The 17,312-nt window shown below is 54.6% G+C and overlaps 1 protein-coding gene across 4 annotated transcripts in view; it reads right to left on the bottom strand.

Moving 5' to 3' along the window:
• PHLDB1 (pleckstrin homology-like domain, family B, member 1) overlaps positions 1-17,312 on the bottom strand; it is a 53,152-nt gene that overhangs the window by 14,820 nt on the left and 21,020 nt on the right. For 2 of the 4 annotated variants that reach the window (XM_011926899.1, XM_011926898.1), the window contains 8 exons: positions 15,292-16,637; positions 12,475-12,747; positions 11,896-12,036; positions 11,653-11,790; positions 8,387-8,542; positions 4,636-4,746; positions 4,357-4,446; positions 906-1,046 (listed from right to left, as the gene is read on the bottom strand). In XM_011926899.1, coding sequence (XP_011782289.1) covers positions 906-1,046; positions 4,357-4,446; positions 4,636-4,746; positions 8,387-8,542; positions 11,653-11,790; positions 11,896-12,036; positions 12,475-12,747; positions 15,292-16,637 — 2,396 coding nt within the window. Of the gene's footprint in view, positions 1-905; positions 1,047-4,356; positions 4,447-4,635; positions 4,747-8,386; positions 8,543-8,885; positions 9,015-11,652; positions 11,791-11,895; positions 12,037-12,474; positions 12,748-15,291; positions 16,638-17,312 lie in introns of all 4 variants that reach the window. The other 2 variants (XM_011926897.1, XM_011926900.1) reach the window with 2 other exon arrangements.

Below are 17,312 nucleotides of genomic sequence, written 5' to 3'. Positions count from 1 at the left end.
CTCCATGCTCCAGTGTTTCATCTATAAAATGAGTTAACTTTATCTACCTCAAAGGCCTATGGTGATGATTAAGAGAATCAAAACATGTTAGTCTCTAACCAGCTGGGTACACAGTAGAAGTCTTATATGATCAAACTCCTCCCCAAGGAAACATGAAATTTTAGCTGAGGTCACAGTCTTACAGATGCAGTGCATTCACTCAACAGATGATCTTAAATGGTCAATGTTAGGCACTGCAGCAGGTCAGTGGAGGAAACCTAAGGAGAAGACTAGCCCAGCTCCCTTTCCCACCCCATGGTCAGTTGCTTGCTGCAGGTTCAGGTAGGCCCAGCTCCCTTTCCCACCCCATGGTCAGTTGCTTGCTGCAGGTTCAGGTAGGCCCACGCCCTCCATGGCAACTCTGCGGAGGCTTGGGCTGTCACTTCAGAGTCTTTGCCCCTTGTTTTCTGCTTCCAAGTGTCACTGCTGGAGAAACCAGGAGAACAAAATACTGGCAGTTCTCCCAGGACACACTAGTTCCAGTTGCCACAGGCCCAAGAGCCTGTCAGGCCCCCAGACTGGGTGAGTAGCTCTGGGTGTTGGGGGCTGCCAAGCATAGGCCAGACCCACAGCCTAGCTCAGCACAGGGCACCAAACAGTTCCCAACCTGACCATAGATCCAGAATCCCCTTCCACCAGACACTCAATCAGACAGTTTTAGACTATGGAGGCTGGCCCTCTGGTTGCCCAAATGCCAGGATAGCTGCCCAAGGAGTGACCTTCTCAGGGCCCAGAGGTGCCCTCATTGCCCTGACTGGGCTGACGCCTCCACTCAAGGTGGTACTGTGTGGCTGATGGATTGGCAGGAGGTATCAGAGTGGACAGGTGCAAAGGCTGGGGAGGATAGGCAGTGAAGGAGGGGTTACCTGCAGCTGACGGGAAGCTTTGGCGGGCAGAGGCGGGGGAGAAGAGTGAGGGGAGGCTGCAGTGGGGCCAGTCCCCAGCCCGGCCATCAGCTCCTGGTACCACTGCTCTAAGTCTACAGCAGGGAGCAGCAGCTTCTCCATCTGGAGGTGGGAATAGGGAGGGGAAAAGGGGACAGGAGGGGAAGGATGGAGAGGAAAGGCCAGGAAATAAAGGGAAAGGAAAAGGCAGGAGAAGGGAGAAAGAAGAAAGAAGAGGAAGAAGGAGGGGAAAGGTTAAAGGAAGGCCATACCAGGGGAATGGACAGGAAGGTGAAGGAAGAAGGGGAGGAAGGAAGGGAGAAAGGAGAGCATCAAGAAAAAGAAGAGAAAAACAGTGAGACAACAGTTGCCCTGAATGTACTAAGGGCAAAGAGAAACAGTCAGGGTACAACTTTCAGACCACAGACATGTGCTACACCAGCCATGAAACCAGCCACCAGACAGAGCCTGCAGGCACTGGGCACTCCCCTTGGGCTGGCCCAGAGCCAGGAGGCCAGGTGAGCAGGAGCAAAACACACACGGAGCACACCAGTCATGGGTGGGGGTAGCAAGAACTCACAGACCACCAACCTTGGGTGAAGGCGTGATGGAAGCAAACGAGGAGGAGGGCAGCATGGGAGGAAGGCAGGTGGTGGGAACCAGGTCCCGGGAGGCAGAGGCCCAGGGAGAAAGGCCTGGCACAGGGGCTGGGGGCATGGGCGAGGTGTCCCGCATCACCTTTAGCTGCTCAAGCATCACGTACTTGGGGCAAGGCCAGACGCAGGAGGGAATATAAGAGGTTAATGGAACTAGAATAGATAAGATGGCCCTACCCACAGGGGAAGAGAGGGAAAGGACAGGAAGTACAGAGCCTGCAGCCTAGGAAAACCAGAGTCCTCTCAACTCGATGCCCTCATCCTAGAGCAGAAGGCCTGCCCCTTCCCAGGCCATAGGAGCTGAAGAACGCTCCCAAGGCCCCAGGGGAGAAAAGAAACCACTCCCAACCTCCCCTTATACAGGCTGCCCTTCTCTCTCTCTGTCGAACACAGATCCTTCTGTCCCCCAGCTCCACCCAGGCCCAAGGGGGAATCTAGGCCATCCATAAAGAGGTCCTTGGGCATTGGTGGGCACCCTCAGTGGCTGGTACCTCACTGTCAGGCAGGGGCTGGGCGAGCACACTGCGGGGGGGGGGTGGCAGAAGCACAGGGGTCCAAGCGGGAACACAGCTGGAAAACTTCTGCCAGGGTCACATATTCCTGGGGTGCCCAGTGGAAGGGGTAGGGGTGGGCCTAGAAAGGGGTTAACAGGGTTCAACAAGGTGCCCAACACCCCAAACTCCATGCCAGGCCACAGGGCCATCACTCCAGGTCAATACAAACTCCAAGGCAGGGGTAGGGTGCCTGCTATGCTCATAGATGGCTGCAAGGAGTGACAGAGACCAGAAAAGGGCAGCAGAACCAACAGTCTGAAGGCTCCTCCTGCCCCTCCACTCTTGGAGCCACCTTGGCATCCAGTCCTGACCCAAGCAGACCCTGAAGGCCCATACCTGAATTCGCCCTGGGCTGGGGACAGGCAAAGAAGCCCAAAGAAGGCCTTCTAAGAGTACACTGAGGATCAGAACCCAGCTCCCAGAGAACCCCCATCCCCAACAACCTGGCAGTCCCCAGTGGAGCACACACATGCAGCATTGGGCACCAGTCATACCATTCCCCAGGGTCCCCTCACACCCCATCAGCCCGGGCAGGAGCTAGAAATAGGTGGGGAAAGGTGGAGACATCACCAGGGCCTGAGCAAGATGGGCTGTGAGAAAGAGGCCTTAGCAAGGAACAGCTAAAAGCCTAGCAGAAAAATGGGCCCACTGCCCAAGGTGAGTCCTTGGAAAGATGCCAACACATTCAACTGTGGGTTGGCAGAACAGGGACTGTCGTATTCATCACCTGTCCTTAGAAACTGAGCTTATCTGGGTGCTGGGAGCCTGGTAGACCTCCACAATGCATGCTGAATCAAGGTGCAGGATGATAAGCCTGCCCTACCCAAGGCCCATCCAGGCCTATCTCTAGAACCAGGTTGTCCTCTGGGGTCATGGAAAAGAAAAATGAGCCAGAAGGTCCAGCATGTTGTGAGAACTGATAAATGGCATGCAGAATATAGGCAAATTAATATGCAATTCAATGGGCTGCCCAGGCACTCTATGGAATGGTGGCATGGCACGCTCACACACACTCTCCCAAACTCTGGCCAGCCAAGAAACTATCACCACATGCCCTTCAGCTAAGCCCTGGGAGAAGCTGTAGGCAGGGGCTCAGCGGGCAGGCAGGCAGGCAGGCAGTGGGCAAAGCAGAGCACTCAGTTATCTGTGATTACCTCTTGTGCTTTGGGGCAGAGAAGAGTGGAAGCAGGTGGGGTTAAAGAGACAGAGGAGGCCCCAGCCTGAGAAGACCCTGGGAAAAGGCCCAGAGCCTTAGTCCCCAGCCCCATCTCTGAGGACTCGGGGATGAGCAGCTCGGCCTACAGAGAGGGGACAGAGTGAGGGGCTGCATCTCACACTTGGCCCAGTTCCCCACCCCAGGCCTAAATTGTTGTTTTTTTTTTTTTTTTTTTTGAGACGGAGTCTTGCTCTGTCGCCCGGGCTGGAATGCAGTGCAGTGGCCGGATCTCAGCTTACTGCAAGCTCCGCCTCCCGGGTTTATGCCATTCTCCTGCCTCAGCCTCCCGAGTAGCTGGGACTACAGGCGCCCGCCACCTCGCCTGGCTTGGTTTTTGTATTTTTTAGTAGAGACGGGGTTTCACTGTGTTAGCCAGGATGGTCTCGATCTCCTGACCTCGTGATCCGCCCGTCTCGGCCTCCCAAAGTGCTGGGATTACAGGCTTGAGCCACCGCGCCCGGCCACCCCAGGCCTAAATTGTTTGTGTAGTGAGGCAGGGAGGGAGGGAATGAAGTTGGTAAACCAGATATGTTCTATTTGGAACTCACACACCAGACATACAGACTTGGGAAGAACCATTTAAGGGGCCTCAATATCCTCTTCTGAGACAAAAGCCTAACTCAGGACTGAAGCCCAGGAGCCCCAGGATCAGCACTCCTATATCCATATGCTCCCCTTCAAGGTGAGTCCATCCAGCCCAGCCCCTACTAAGCCTCTGAGCTGTCTACCCACCCAACCCAGACCCCTGAGTCCCCCCACATATATTCAGCCACCAAAAACAGGGAAATCAGTGGGCTCCTGGGAATCCTAAAGGCAACTAAACAGAGGCAGCTGGTGGTCATGGAAGATCAAATTCCAGAGCTTGGGGCCATGCCTCCTCAAATCTCTCCCATTCAGGGAGATGCCCCATACAACCTCAGGCACTGGGGGTGAAAGTGCCGTGTGTTACTCAGAGCCTCCCAAGACACCCCCTGGGCCTGAAGCTGGGGCTAACCCAATCACGATACCTCTTTGAGGGTCGATGTGGTCTTCGGGAAAGGCCTGCCCCCTGTGAGTGAGTGGTATCTCCTTTCCAGCACAGTCAGTTTCTCCTTCTCCTGCAAGCCCAGAATGGCAGAGAGTCAAAGAGGAGTGGGAGCCAGGAGATTGTGTGAGGGGGTCCCTGTGCTCCACCCCAGCACGTTTGCACCCCAGCCCTTCTGCACTCCCCTCCCATTTACCCTACTCAAAATCCCCCAGCCCAACCTGAGGGACCCTACCTTTTTTTTTTTTTTTTGGGACCCTACCTTTTGCAGCAGCTGTAAGGAGGCATTCTTGTCCCGGGCCAGGCGTTCTGACTCTTGTACGGCCTGAGCCCGGATCTGCCCAGCCTGACTGTCCAGGACAGCCAGGCGCTCCTAAAGGAGATGGGGTGGTTGATCAGGCCCTGGGGAGACAGGGCTGAGCTCAAGGTGAGAACTAGCTGGCTCTCCTGCCCAGAGACTCAAGGCTCAGGTAAAGGGGATCAACCAGCTCTTCTGCTTGGCCTCAACTCACCCTAAGAAAACACAGGCTGCCATGTGGGCTCCTTCCCTCAGGCCTTCCTCCCTCCCTTGACCAACGACCTCTGTGCCATTAGGCACACCACTCAGATCCTCTAACCTCCCTTCCCTTACCCCACAACCAATGGATCCCAAAGCCTAGAGACACTCCATCTGCCTCATTCTCCCTGTCCCAACCCCACTTGCCACCACTCAAATCCAGGCCCGCTGCTTCCCTGGTCTGGACCTTCTCACCAGCCTCTGCTTCCACTCTCTCAACTTCCTGATTCACTCCACACTGTCACAAATGTCTTCCTAAGATGACTTTGAGGTTTGTTTGCTTATCTGAATTTTCTAATCTTTCTAAAAAGAAAAATTACTTTCTAAAAAGGAATATTACTTGAATAATTTTTTAAAAATCCACAAATAAGGTCAGATCATGCCTCTCCTCAAAATCTTTCAGTGGCTCCTCATTACACACAGGATAAAGCACAGACTCCTTACCAGGCATTCGGGGCTCCCAAACCCTTTGCAGCTCCCCTCCCTCCTGCCGCCTCCATGTCCTCTCAGCTCAGCCACACTGTACACTCAGCTGTGTAGCTGAAAACTCTCAGGCCTTTCTTATGTCGCTTCCTTAGGCCAGAAGAGCTGTCCCAATCTTCTCTATCTATCAAGAGCTTACTTATCATCTAAGATTAGACCAAATGCTACCTCCTCTCCAAAGCCTCCCTTGATTGCCACTCAATTTCTTTGTTCCTTCCTCTGTGCTCATATTCTTCTGTATCACCATCTACCTCTATTATTGTTATTTGTGAATATATCTGTTACCACTACCACCACCCTGCCCCAAACATAAGATCCACATTGTCTTTTCTATCTTTATACCCCCAGTAGGGCTTTTAGAACAGTACCTGGCTCAACAATCATGTGCTAAAAGGAAATGAAAAGATAATAAGGGGGAAGGATGAGGGATGGGAAAAATGGGCTGGGTTAATCCCAGGAGGGCTTCCTGAAGAAGACAGCCTTAAACCACCACCCTGAGGAGCAAATCATGGGAAAGGAAGAGTTAAAGAAGGATGATGTCCTAAATCTGGGGTCAGTCCAAAAGAAGACCAAAGTAGGCTGGCCGGGTGTGGTGGCTCACGCCTGTAATCTTAGCACTTTGGGAGGCTGAGGAGGCTGGATCACCTGAGGTTAGCAGTTTGAGACGAGCCTGGCCAACATGGTGAAATCCCATTTCTATCAAAAATACAAAAATTAGCCAGGTGTGGTGGGGGGCACCTGTAATCCTGGCTACTCGAGAGGCTGAGGCAGAAGAATCGCCTGAACCCGGGAGGTGGAGGTTGCAGTGAGCTAAGATCACACCATTGCACTCTGGCCTGGGCGACAACAGTGAGACTCTGTCTCAAAATCAACAACAACAACAAAGTAGTCTAGGCAGTAATCCTCACTGCAAGAGCCACCATCTACTAAGAACCCATTAGGAGCCAGGAACTCTGCTAAATGTTTTGCATTTGTTATGTCATTTAATAAGCTCCCTTATGAGGCAGCTGTATTTATATCCATTTTATGGGTGAGAACACCAACATATTTAGGAGCTAAGATCTCTTAGCCAGCTAAGTGGTACAGCAAGGACTAGAATCATCTATTGAACTCCCAGGCCAGTACTCTGAGCCACTCTGAATCAGAGTGGAAAGGGCAGGGGAGCACAGGGCACCAGGGTAGACAGAGCCTAGGGTGGGACACTAGGGTCTGAGAATGAAAGCTGGATAAAGTTCCTAAGGAGGAGCATGGGGAAGAATGTGATACCCCAGGTCCCAGGGCTTGAGCTCCGGTTTCCCAGGAGCCAGAGTGGGTGTGGGAAGAGGAATCCACTACTGCCAAGCCCTCCCAAACTCCCTGGAGCTTATACTCACCAGAATCCCAAAGGGATGAGATTAGCTGATCTACAGCTCCCTACCTCATTCCCTCCAGGGAGAAGGAGGAAGAGGCTAGAGAAGTGCCCACCCCTAGCCTCAGTGCAGTACAGTAGAAGGACATGGAATTTGGGCCAACAGGCCTGGGTTCCAGTTCTGACTCTGAAGCTTATATTATGGGAGGCTTTGGGCAAAATGTGTAGCTTCTCCTACTCCTAGTTTCTTTGTCTATAAAATGGGGATAATAGCACTTGTCTTGTGATACCATCCTAAGGACAGCATGAGGTAATCCAAGGAAGGCTCCCAGCAAAGTGCCTGACACACACTCACGTTGCTTAGGTGTGTCAATTTTCTTCCTTCCATTCATCAGTCAGTGCATTTGTAAGATAGCAGCTCAGGGAGAGAAGCATGGGATCTGGACTCAAGGAAAGTCCAGCAGCTCCCCATTTACCAACAACCCCAGCCTAGCCAGCAAATCTTTTTTTTTTTTTTTTTTTTTGAGACGGAGTCTCGCTCTGTCACCCAGGCTGGAGTGCTGTGGCCGGATCTCAGCTCACTGCAAGCTCCGCCTCCCGGGTTCACGCCATTCTCCTGCCTCAGCCTCCCGGGTAGCTGGGACTACAGGCGCCGCTACCTCGCCCGGCTAGTTTTTTGTAGTTTTTAGTAGAGACGGGGTTTCACCGTGTTAGCCAGGATGGTCTCGATCTCCTGACCTCATGATCCACCCGTCTCGGCCTCCCAAAGTGCTGGGATTACAGGCTTGAGCCACCGCGCCCGGCCGCCAGCAAATCTTCTAAGTCGCCAATTTTAGACACCACTCCCCAGTCTCACCATGCTCACTTCCCCCACGCTAACTCCAGCCAGGCATAATGTACATGCATGTGTGCATATGCCTGGCCACAAGCTTCAGCCATAGGGGTGGGAGCTGCTTGAGCCATGCTCTCCAGTTCCTCTCTCACCTCTTCCCAACCCTCACTAACACATACCTCCTCCCAGCTTTACTTCCCACCCTCACACACAGGCCCCTGCGCCACCATCCTGTGGTCTGGCCGAGATCAGGAGCAGACAATCACAGTATCTAGCTAGCATGTCAGAGCCAACCAGGCCACAATACGCAATAACCCTTGTTTTATAGCTCGGCCAAGGCAGGACAGAGCCATGGCTGGAACCCAAATGAATGCCCTTTCTAGGGCCCCTAGCTGGCTCTAATATCCAGATCTCAAATCTTTCTGTGTGTCCCAGTACTTCCACTAGACAAGAGCTCTGCAAGCACGGGGCAAACCTCCTCCTCCTCCATCTTTCACCTTCCTGATGGGCCAGTGCTAAGCTCTGAATAGGAGCAGAATCCACTTTCCACTGGAAGACCGAGGGGAGTCAGAGCTTAATAATAATAGCTATTCTTCACCGAGTGCTTACTACAATCACATCTTATTCTGTCTTTACATCTTGTTTAATTCTCATAACAACCTGTTATAATTCTCATTTTACAGACAAGGAAACCCAGGCAGAAAAGGCGAAGTTAACTTTTGTGAAGTCATTGGGATTCAAACCCAGGTCACAGGCCTCCAACAGCACGCAGCAGGGAACGGAGTGGGGCACACCTTCCTCTTGGCGATGCTGCGGAGCAGCTCAGCCTTGCTCCGGAGCAGCCCCTGACCGGCCAGCTCACGCTCCTCCTCCACGCGGCTCTCCCGCTCCAACTGCTGGAACTCCAAGTCCTCAAAGAGCTTTGTCTCAGTCTCCAGGGCCTCTGCCTCCTTCAACGACAGTGACAAAGGGGGTTGGGTGGTGCTTGCAATGCCATTTTGCACCTGGAAGGCCAGGCCACAGGGGCATGCGTTGTATGGGGCTGGACCCGGGGAAATTGGGTAGGAAACCTGCCTTCACCCAGCTCCCGCTGTACTTGGCCTTGCCCTTTCGCGGGCATCATGGCCTGGAGCGCTGATCCCCCCAACCTTCCCGGTTCCCTCCAAGCCACAGCACCGACCCTGGTGTCCGGCAGGTACTGCAGGGGCCAGGTGGTCCCGTCCCACCGCTCTCCTCTCTTCCTTCTGGGGCGTGGCCCGCGGGGGCCGGGGGAGGGGGGGCGGTGGAACTGACCCTTCTCAGCTGCTCCTGTAACTGTTCCCGCACTGACTCGGGGCAGTTATCGAGCTGCGTCTGGAGCTCGGCGTAGAGCGCCTGGCGGGCCTCCAGGTGCCTCCGTCCCGCGGCCAGCTCCGCCCTCTCCTGGTCGGCGGGAGGGAGAGGGCGGGGCACAGGGGAGAAACAGAACACACACTCCTCAACTCCGGCCCGGCAGCGGCGGGAGGGGAGCGCGGGAGGGAGGCCAGGGCGGGACAGAATGGGGGTCGGCAATGGGGGTTGAGAGAAGAAAAAAGGCTGGAATCAAAGAGGAGAATAACCAGGTGAGGAGAAAGAAAAGAGTAGAAAGGGAAAGTGAGGAGGGAAAGAGGTGAAGAGGCAGAGGGCCCGAGGCCAGGAGCTGAAGGGTAACACAGCAGTCAGAGGTGCAGGGGGTGGGGTAACACAGGCAGAGGTGTGGGGGCAGAGCACAGATTTTGGTCTCCTGGGGTCCCTTGAACTGAAATTGTTGGGTAGGTCCTGAGAAAAGGCCCTCTGTTTTCTCTCCAAACCAGTCAAGGCTGGTTCCGCATCACAGAATCAGAGCCTCCAGTTCTCATCCCTCCCCTTCTACCACAGCCCAGAGACCAAAATTTAACCCAGGGTAAAAGGTGATGGTGAGGGTTAAATCCAGGGTTGGGCGTGAATCAGGAGCTGAGGATGTTAAAGCAGTGTGGCAGAAGGGACCCCAGCCCAACACCCTTGGCCTCCCTCCCCTCCTGCCCAGGGTCGTCGGGGTGGGGTGTTGGCCCTGCAGGCTGAACTTCAGGGATGAGGGTTGCAATTAGTTCGGGCCGTTGTCATGGTAATAAGAGTCCCAGGAGTGGGTACAGAGGGGGTGGACTGTTCTGTCTGGGGTGAGATGACACCTCTGAGGGCGGGAAGGGGGACGAGGGGAGGGTTTGGTGAGTCACCCCTCAAAGGACAGGCAGAGGAGAAACTGTGATTACTGATTCAAAAGTCGGAGTGGAGCCATGGGCTGGGGGCAGGGGAGGGAAGCCGAGTGAACCCTCTACACCACTGCCATCACTACCACCATCACCACCACCACCGTCACTACCACAGCCTCAAATAACTTCTTTCTTTCCCACAGAGAAAGTGAAGTCCAGGCCTCCAAAAAACTCTAGGTCAGTGGGAAACGAGATTAGGCAGGTTCCTTCTGAAATGCTGAGCTTTATCCCTGGGAGTGAGGCCCTGTGCTAAACCCAGTCACTCCCACCCCTCTACCCAACTCATCTACCCATCCCCAGAGAGGAAGACCTGATCAGGCCAGTTCCTGAGGTTTAGGTGCTTCCTCAGCCTTGGACTCAGCCTTTAAAATACCCTGTGTTATAGGTGGCTCAGGGGTGAGGGGAAGAGTAGGGGCTACCCATTACCAACCTCTGATGGGTATCTGAATTTAGGAAGCCCCAGGGGAAAGCTAGAAGGGTAGCCACTGTGTTGGCAGAGAGGTCCTATTCAAGCCCTCCAAGACCATGCCCACAACTGGGCCTCCTTACTCCTTGGCTCCAGAAGGCAGGCAGGGGACTAGGTAGAAGACAGCCCGGTCTGCTGTACAGGAAGCTGCCAGGAAGCTTCCTTGAGTTATCTCACGCTGTCCTCAGACAGTAGCTTAAGACAGCAGCCTAGGCATTTCCAATGGGAAGAACTTCAGTCTGAGCAGCTCCACAGCCAAGCATTTCCCCCACCCTTATACCCCTCCTGCCAATGCCCCCTTGAGTAAAGTTGAGCTACCAGTCCTCCTGCCAATTCCTTTCATATCAAAATTCTGGGGTCCCACACCAAGAAAAGAAGGAGGCAGCATTAGAGGGGAGAGGCCAGGGGCACGGAGGCACCCATTGAGTTAGTGCAAAAGCGGGCATGGCTCAGCCCTACCTGGGTGGCACTGGCAGTTAGGGGCATGCGGAAAGCCCAGGTCAGTGATTAGAAGGGGCGTTAGTGTAGGCCTAGTTGGCAAGCATGGAGTTAATTTGGCACAGAATTTGGGAGTGTGGTTTTGGGGGCCAGAGCCAAAGCTCCAAAAAAAAAAAAAAAAAAAAAAAAAAAACGGGTCAAAGAATTTTTAAGATCCTCAAAATTGAGGGCAGGAGGAAGAAGCTCAAAAAATCCAGAAGGAAAATTAAATTATTGGAAAAATACTGTCAGATCCAGAAATAGATGACCCCTCTCCACTTCAGAGCTTTTGGCACGGTGTTGGGCATCTGGGAGTGGCCCCTGCAGGCTGGCACGAAATCTGAAAGGGGCAGGGGCAGGAGCTAGGGTCACCTGGGACAGGAGGCTGCAGATCCTGAAGGCTCAAGGGAAGCAGAGGCCCGAGGGTCATCTCCCAAAGATCACAATGTAAGCACTTGTGGCATGCTTGGAGGGAGATGTTCTCCAGATGGTGGGACCCAAACTTGAATCACTCCCCAGTGTCAGTCCCTCGGGCTGTGTTCACTGCCCAAGAAGGGGCTTTGGCACTTCCTAGAAGGGCCATAAAGGGCCTAGGATGGCAGGCACCCAGAGGTAGCACACAGACCCAAACAGAGGAGACCCCAGACACCAGCCCAGCCCCTGGCAGTGCCCTCCAAGCTGGTACCTTCCACAGAGGAGGACAAGTCACCCTGTCCCTGGAAGGCCACAGAGACCACTTGTACTGCAGAATGGATGATGAGGTGAGGGGTGCAGGGCCCCAGGGAAGATGTTTCTCCTTCTCTCCCAGGCCACTGGTACCCAGCACTAAGCCGGGCCAGGTGTGGGTTACCTTGTCCCTCTCCTTCTGGATGCCTGTCTCCAAGGCCACCAGCTTCTCCTGCAGTTGATCCACTGCCTTCTGCTCCTTCTGCAGCAGTGCCCGCTCTGCCTCCCTCTCTCCCTGCAGCAGTGCCCACTCCATTTCGGCCTGGGGGCAGACACCAGGGTCCCCATCAAAGCAGCTGACTGTGGCCCCTCTCTGGGGCCTTCAGTTGGCCTAGGGAAGAGTCTAGCTAGGGTTTTCATGGCTCACCTCTCGGGCTGACTCCTGCAGTTGCTGCTCTAGCTCCTTCACACGGACCTTGAGCTGCTCCACGCGCCCCAGCACCTGAGCCCGCTCCTCTTCCAGGGCTAGCACCTCTCCCTGGAGCTTGGTGCTAGGTGCATCTTCATGCTGGAGGGGAGGGAAGCTATCAACTGAGGAAGCCTAGAGCCTTTTGGAGTCAGACCAATAAAATGAATCACCTGTTCCTCCAGGCACTTGCTGAGGAATAGCTGGACTGAGACAGGAGGCTAATTCCCTGCCCCCCCACCCGCCCCCACCTTTGAGGGAAGCAATAAGGGCTCTGCTGAAGATAATAAAGATTTACCACTGAGTGCCAGGCCTGGGTGGAGCCCCATGGAAAGGCAGGTCATAAAGCATATTTATAGCTTGGGAAGCTCATCAACACCTCCCTTCTCTTCCTTGTCTCATTTCTGCACCTCTGCTCTCGAATCTCTTCCCAAACTTGATCCTTCTCCTCACTGGACCTTGGCATTCGATACACCAGCCTCCTCTGCCCCCAGCAGGTCCAACCTCAGCCTCTTTGTCTTGCCTACCCCTCCATCTCACCTCCTGCTGGGTGCTCTCAGTGCTGCTGCACTCCTCCTTGAGATTTTCCTCATCTGAGCGCTCCATACTCTCCCACAGGCGTTGGGTGGCAACTCCAGGCTCCTCGCTGCTCCGCCCAGAGGCCCCTGCAAGGCCTCGTGAGGGCCTCCGGCCTGCCAGTGCCAATGCTACAGTGGCCTCCCCAATGCTGGGGAGCTCCCCGGCCTCAGATCCCCCATCAGCCCGGCTGTATTCGGCACACAGGTTCAGGATGGTCTCCAGGCGCTGGCGTTCCTGGGGAGGATGGACAGAGCAGGACATGAAGGGGAGGAAGCTGAGCCCTGGTGGGGATGGCGCCAGGTTCAGTATCCTGTCAGGAGGGAGAGCAAGGTTACTGGTGGCTAGGTCATCAGTGTCAAGTCAGGAGATGCCTGACCCCAAGACCTGGGGGAGGCAGAGGGAAATAGGGTGCCCCAGAAGTGGGCAGGAAGAACCAGGCTGTTGTGCCACCTGTCTACATGGCACAACAGCCTGGTTCTTCCTGCCCACTTCTGGGACAGCCCCTTCCATCTTCCTGTTCCTTTCTTTTTTCTATCTACCCCAGGACAGGACTTCCTCATGGACACAAAGGAACACTGACCAAACACATACGGAAACATACTGTTAAGTAGACTACAGACCACAATGAGACACAGATAAACTTGGGTGCTTGTCCTAACGCAGGTACACACAGATCTACAGACACAAGGACACACACTGACACACCAGCATTGATGCACAGGCACACAAGGACACAATATGTGCCCTGGACTTGCATTAATAAGCAGGTACAAAGACACCAGCCCTGACATGCACAAATGTACACTGATGCACACTCACAGATAAACACAGTCTAGCATACAGACAGGTGGGCATGTATGCAGACAGACAGGGCTGGAAAACAGACCCACAAGCCCACAGGGACCAGACACCCAACCACAGACACACATGGAGAAGAGGTAGACCAAGGACACGGCCCTCTGTCCCCACCTCAGCTCCAAGTTACCTTCAGGCAGTCCTTGGCTGTTTATCAGCAGGATGGGCTGCTACCAGTCCTTGAATGCCCAGGCCCATGAGGGAGTACTCCCAGGGCCCTACCACTTCATCCACCCCTCTCCACATACACACCCACTCAAATACAGTCACCTCTCAGGGGCCTAGGAAGTAAAGGAGGGATGATACAATCGCATTCCTGGTCTTGTCGCCTTCTCCTGCAGGCCTATCTATAGGCCTGAAGCCTGGCTGGTGAGGCTCCCATGGCTCTCTAGGGTCCCTAGACCTCCTCAAGTGTCTCTCACCACTTACAGTTTGGCCATGAACCCAAACCGCAGGAAGTGGAGAGAAGGCTGGAGAGGCATTCTCACACACTTACCCAGCTTCCCTCCTGTTGCTTGCCCAGTTCCATGGCAAAAAAAAAAAAAAAAAAACAGGAACAGAGCCTCGGCACCTGGGAGGTTGGGCCAGTGCCTCCGCCCCTGCCCCAGGACCCAGATAAGCAGCCTGGTTGAGGTGGGAGGGGCAGGGCGGGCAGCCTCCAAGACTTAAAGTGGCAGGTGAGGCAGGTCAGGACTAGTGGTAAGATGTGTGCTTATGTGTGGGAATGGGGGTGGGGAGTCTGATGGAGGAGTTGGGGGAGGCTGTGCCTGCCACTCGGCCTGTGCCAGGCTCACTGCCCCCTCTCCAGGATGAGACCCCAGCTTAGAATGGCCATGCATTCCCATCTAGACCAATGCAAAAACAGTGAAGAGAAGATGCAGCAAAGGAAAAGACGGAATCCGCCTCATTTCACCCCCATCCAGCACAAACACACAATCCTATACCCTCATCCAAAACTGTCCCAACCTCTTCCAAAAGCATCTCTAGATGCTTCATTTCTGGTTCTCATCAGTTCTGATTCTCCTCCTCAAACCAGTCCCAGGGTTCCTGCCCACCTCCCAAAGAACCCTGTTCTGCTTGCAAGGACAGAGGGCAGAATCCATTCTTCTGTACATGGGCTCGACTGTGTACACACCAGCCAGAGCCCCTTAAGCTCCCTGAGTTATCTGGGGAATCCTGGCCCCCACCCAGCTCAGATGCCATCTCCAGGACAGCTGCCTAGAGCCACACCCGGCCCCTGCACACACCCACACGCATGCACACGGACACACACAGTCACAATTACAGAGGCTGGCTAACGGTCAGGCCAGGGTTGCCTATCCTGCTCTGTCCTTCTTCCCTGCCACCCACACTCCTAGATGATACTGCCTGGGCCAGGGTGAGCAGCTCCCACCCACTTGTAGACGCCAAAGAGAAGCAAAAAAGGACAAGGTACTTTTCAAAAAAAAAGTCTCAGAGTCAGACAGGAGACTTGGGTTCCAATTCCAGCTCTGCCAGAACTTGCTGTGTGACCTTGGACAAAGCCATTCCCCTCTCTGAGCTTCAGCGGGCTCAACCTACTTCAACCTGCTTCTCAAACTGGGAGGTTCAAGGTCTTACCATACCTGTGGTATGTTTTCCTAGAACTTCACTGTGCTTGAGTAAACAATGTGAAATTTAATTTATACATTAAAACAAATGCTATGTTGAATAAATGCAAAATTAGCACAAATTTAAAATAAAGCCTTAGAGATTTCAAAAAAATTTCTTCTTCAGGGCACCGGAACCATAAGATATTGATCACTAAAGTGTATCCTGGAGGTGGGGAACCTTAAGAAGCACAAGCCCTGTTTGAGGGCCCCTCCCGCTCTGCCAACTGGCCTGCTCGAGCCCTGGCAGAGACTCTGCCATGGACAGTGGCAAGCCTCCCTGGCACCTGCTCACCAGCCTCTCCATCTCCTGCTCCCGGAGCCGCTCTTGGCGCTGTCGCCGGTGGTACTCCAGGAGGTCGTCCTCATTGTCACTGATCTCTGTGATGCTATTTTTCCGCTCCCTTGTGACAGGCACCCGCAAGTCCCCGCTGGAGAGCTTCCTCTGGACACAGGGACTTTGGCAGGGTGAAGTCCCAGTAAGAGAGCCCAGACTGTAGGCTGGGCTCAGCCTGCCACTGAAGCTGCCCTTGCGGGGTGCCAGAGACTCACCCAGTGTGGGTGAGGGGCTCCGTGTCCTACGGCCCCGTGACCCCAGCGTCAGGGAGAAGTCCTCTGGTGAAGCCCCATGGGCTGCCCAGCGGCGGGGCCGAGGACTCTCTGCCACTTCCCTGCTTAGCTTGGGATCTGGGGTGGTCCGGGTGGGCAGTGGGGAGAGGGCTCGCCGGGACAGAGATGGACTTAAGGGGGGTAGTTCTCGCATACTGTCCAGGCCCCGCCGGCCCAGGCGGGGACTCTCAGGAGGCTGCAGGGTACGGGTGGCTAACCCATCTGAAAATGTTCGGCCCACCAGTTGGCGTGAGGGGCTAGTTGTTAGCACCCGCTCACTGCCTGGAGGCTCACGGAAAGGGCTGGGAGGGCGGTCCTGGAGTGTGCCAATCTTGTTTCGGGGAGCAGGGACTGGAGGCTGGAACTTAGGGTTGCCAGGAATGCTGGTGGGTTGACTGAGAGCACCAGAAGCTGGGTATTCACTCAGGCTGATGGCCACCACAGGCAGCTGCCCACCCAGCCGGGGGCTCTCAGTGGCTCTCCGGGCCTCTGCCAACACAGTAGCTGCAGGGCTGTCTGTTAGCAGACCCCGGAGGCCAGGGCTAGGAGGCCTCTCATGGCCCCCTTTCCTGCTCAGCCGAGGACTCTCAGAGCGAGCACCACTTGGGCGGGACTGTGGGGGCTGCAGAGCCAGATGGTAGCTGGAGGAACGGGCAGGTACCAGCGGGGGCACAGAAGGTCCTGGCTCTTGCCCACTGGGTGAGTGACTGGCACAGCTTCCACTGCTGGCTGGTGAAGAGAGTGGAGAGAAGGCTGGAGAGGTGTTCTCATAGCTGGAGCCCACAGACATGGCACCAGGGCTGGTTGGGGGAGACAGCAGGTAGCGCCCACCATTAGCCATCGGCGACAGTGGAGAGGTTGTGGCAGGCTTTTTGCCAGCAGCTCCAGGCTCCTCTAGCACCAGTGAGTCCATGATCTCTTGCAGGTCCTTCTCAATAGAGCTCACCAGGGAACTGTGGCTGGCACAGGCCGAGGGTCCCCGTGTTGCAGGCTGTGGGGTGTGGTTCCCATTTACCAGACTTTCTGATTCTGCTGGAGGGAAATGCAAAGGTCTTTGACTTTGGGGAGCTGCATATGCATAAGAGCCAGGGCACTAGCCCACTTCCTCCTAGCACAGTGAGACTAACAGGGCTTTGGAGAAGAAGCCAGGAGATCTGGTTCTGGTATCAGCTAGCTCTGACACTGACCTGCTATGCAACCTTAGCCAAGTCACTTGTCCTCAGTTTCTCCTTCTGTAACGGAAGGGAATTGGCAGGGCCTTCCTGCCTGTGACTTAAAACAGTTAACAATGATAGGCGCTCTAAGCCTATTGTTGTCAATTCACCCCAAGACTAGACTCCTCCAATCTATATCCTATATCCCTCCTCAAGAAGGGCAGGTAGGCCAGGCACAGTGGCTCACACCTGTAATCTCAACACTTGGGGAGGCCGAGGTGGGCAGATCACTTGAGGACAGGAGTTCAAGACCAGCCTGGCCAACATGGTGAAACCCCACCTCTACTAAAAATACAAAAAATTAGCTGGGTATGGTGGCACATGTCTGTAATCCCAACTACTCAGGAGGCTGAGGTACGAGAATCGCTTGAACCCAGGAGGTTGCATTGAGCTGAGATCACTCCTGCCTCCTGGGTGACAAAGCAAACTGTCTCAAAAAAAAAAAAAAGGCCGGGCGCGGTGGCTCAAGCCTGTAATCCCAGCACTTTGGGAG

This window comes from Colobus angolensis, unplaced genomic scaffold (assembly GCF_000951035.1).
Source record: "Colobus angolensis palliatus isolate OR3802 unplaced genomic scaffold, Cang.pa_1.0 Scaffold7, whole genome shotgun sequence".
In the NCBI taxonomy this organism is placed as follows: Eukaryota; Metazoa; Chordata; class Mammalia; order Primates; family Cercopithecidae; genus Colobus; species Colobus angolensis.
Note: the sequence above shows the minus strand (reverse complement) of the source record. Positions and strands in the feature narration are given on the sequence as shown.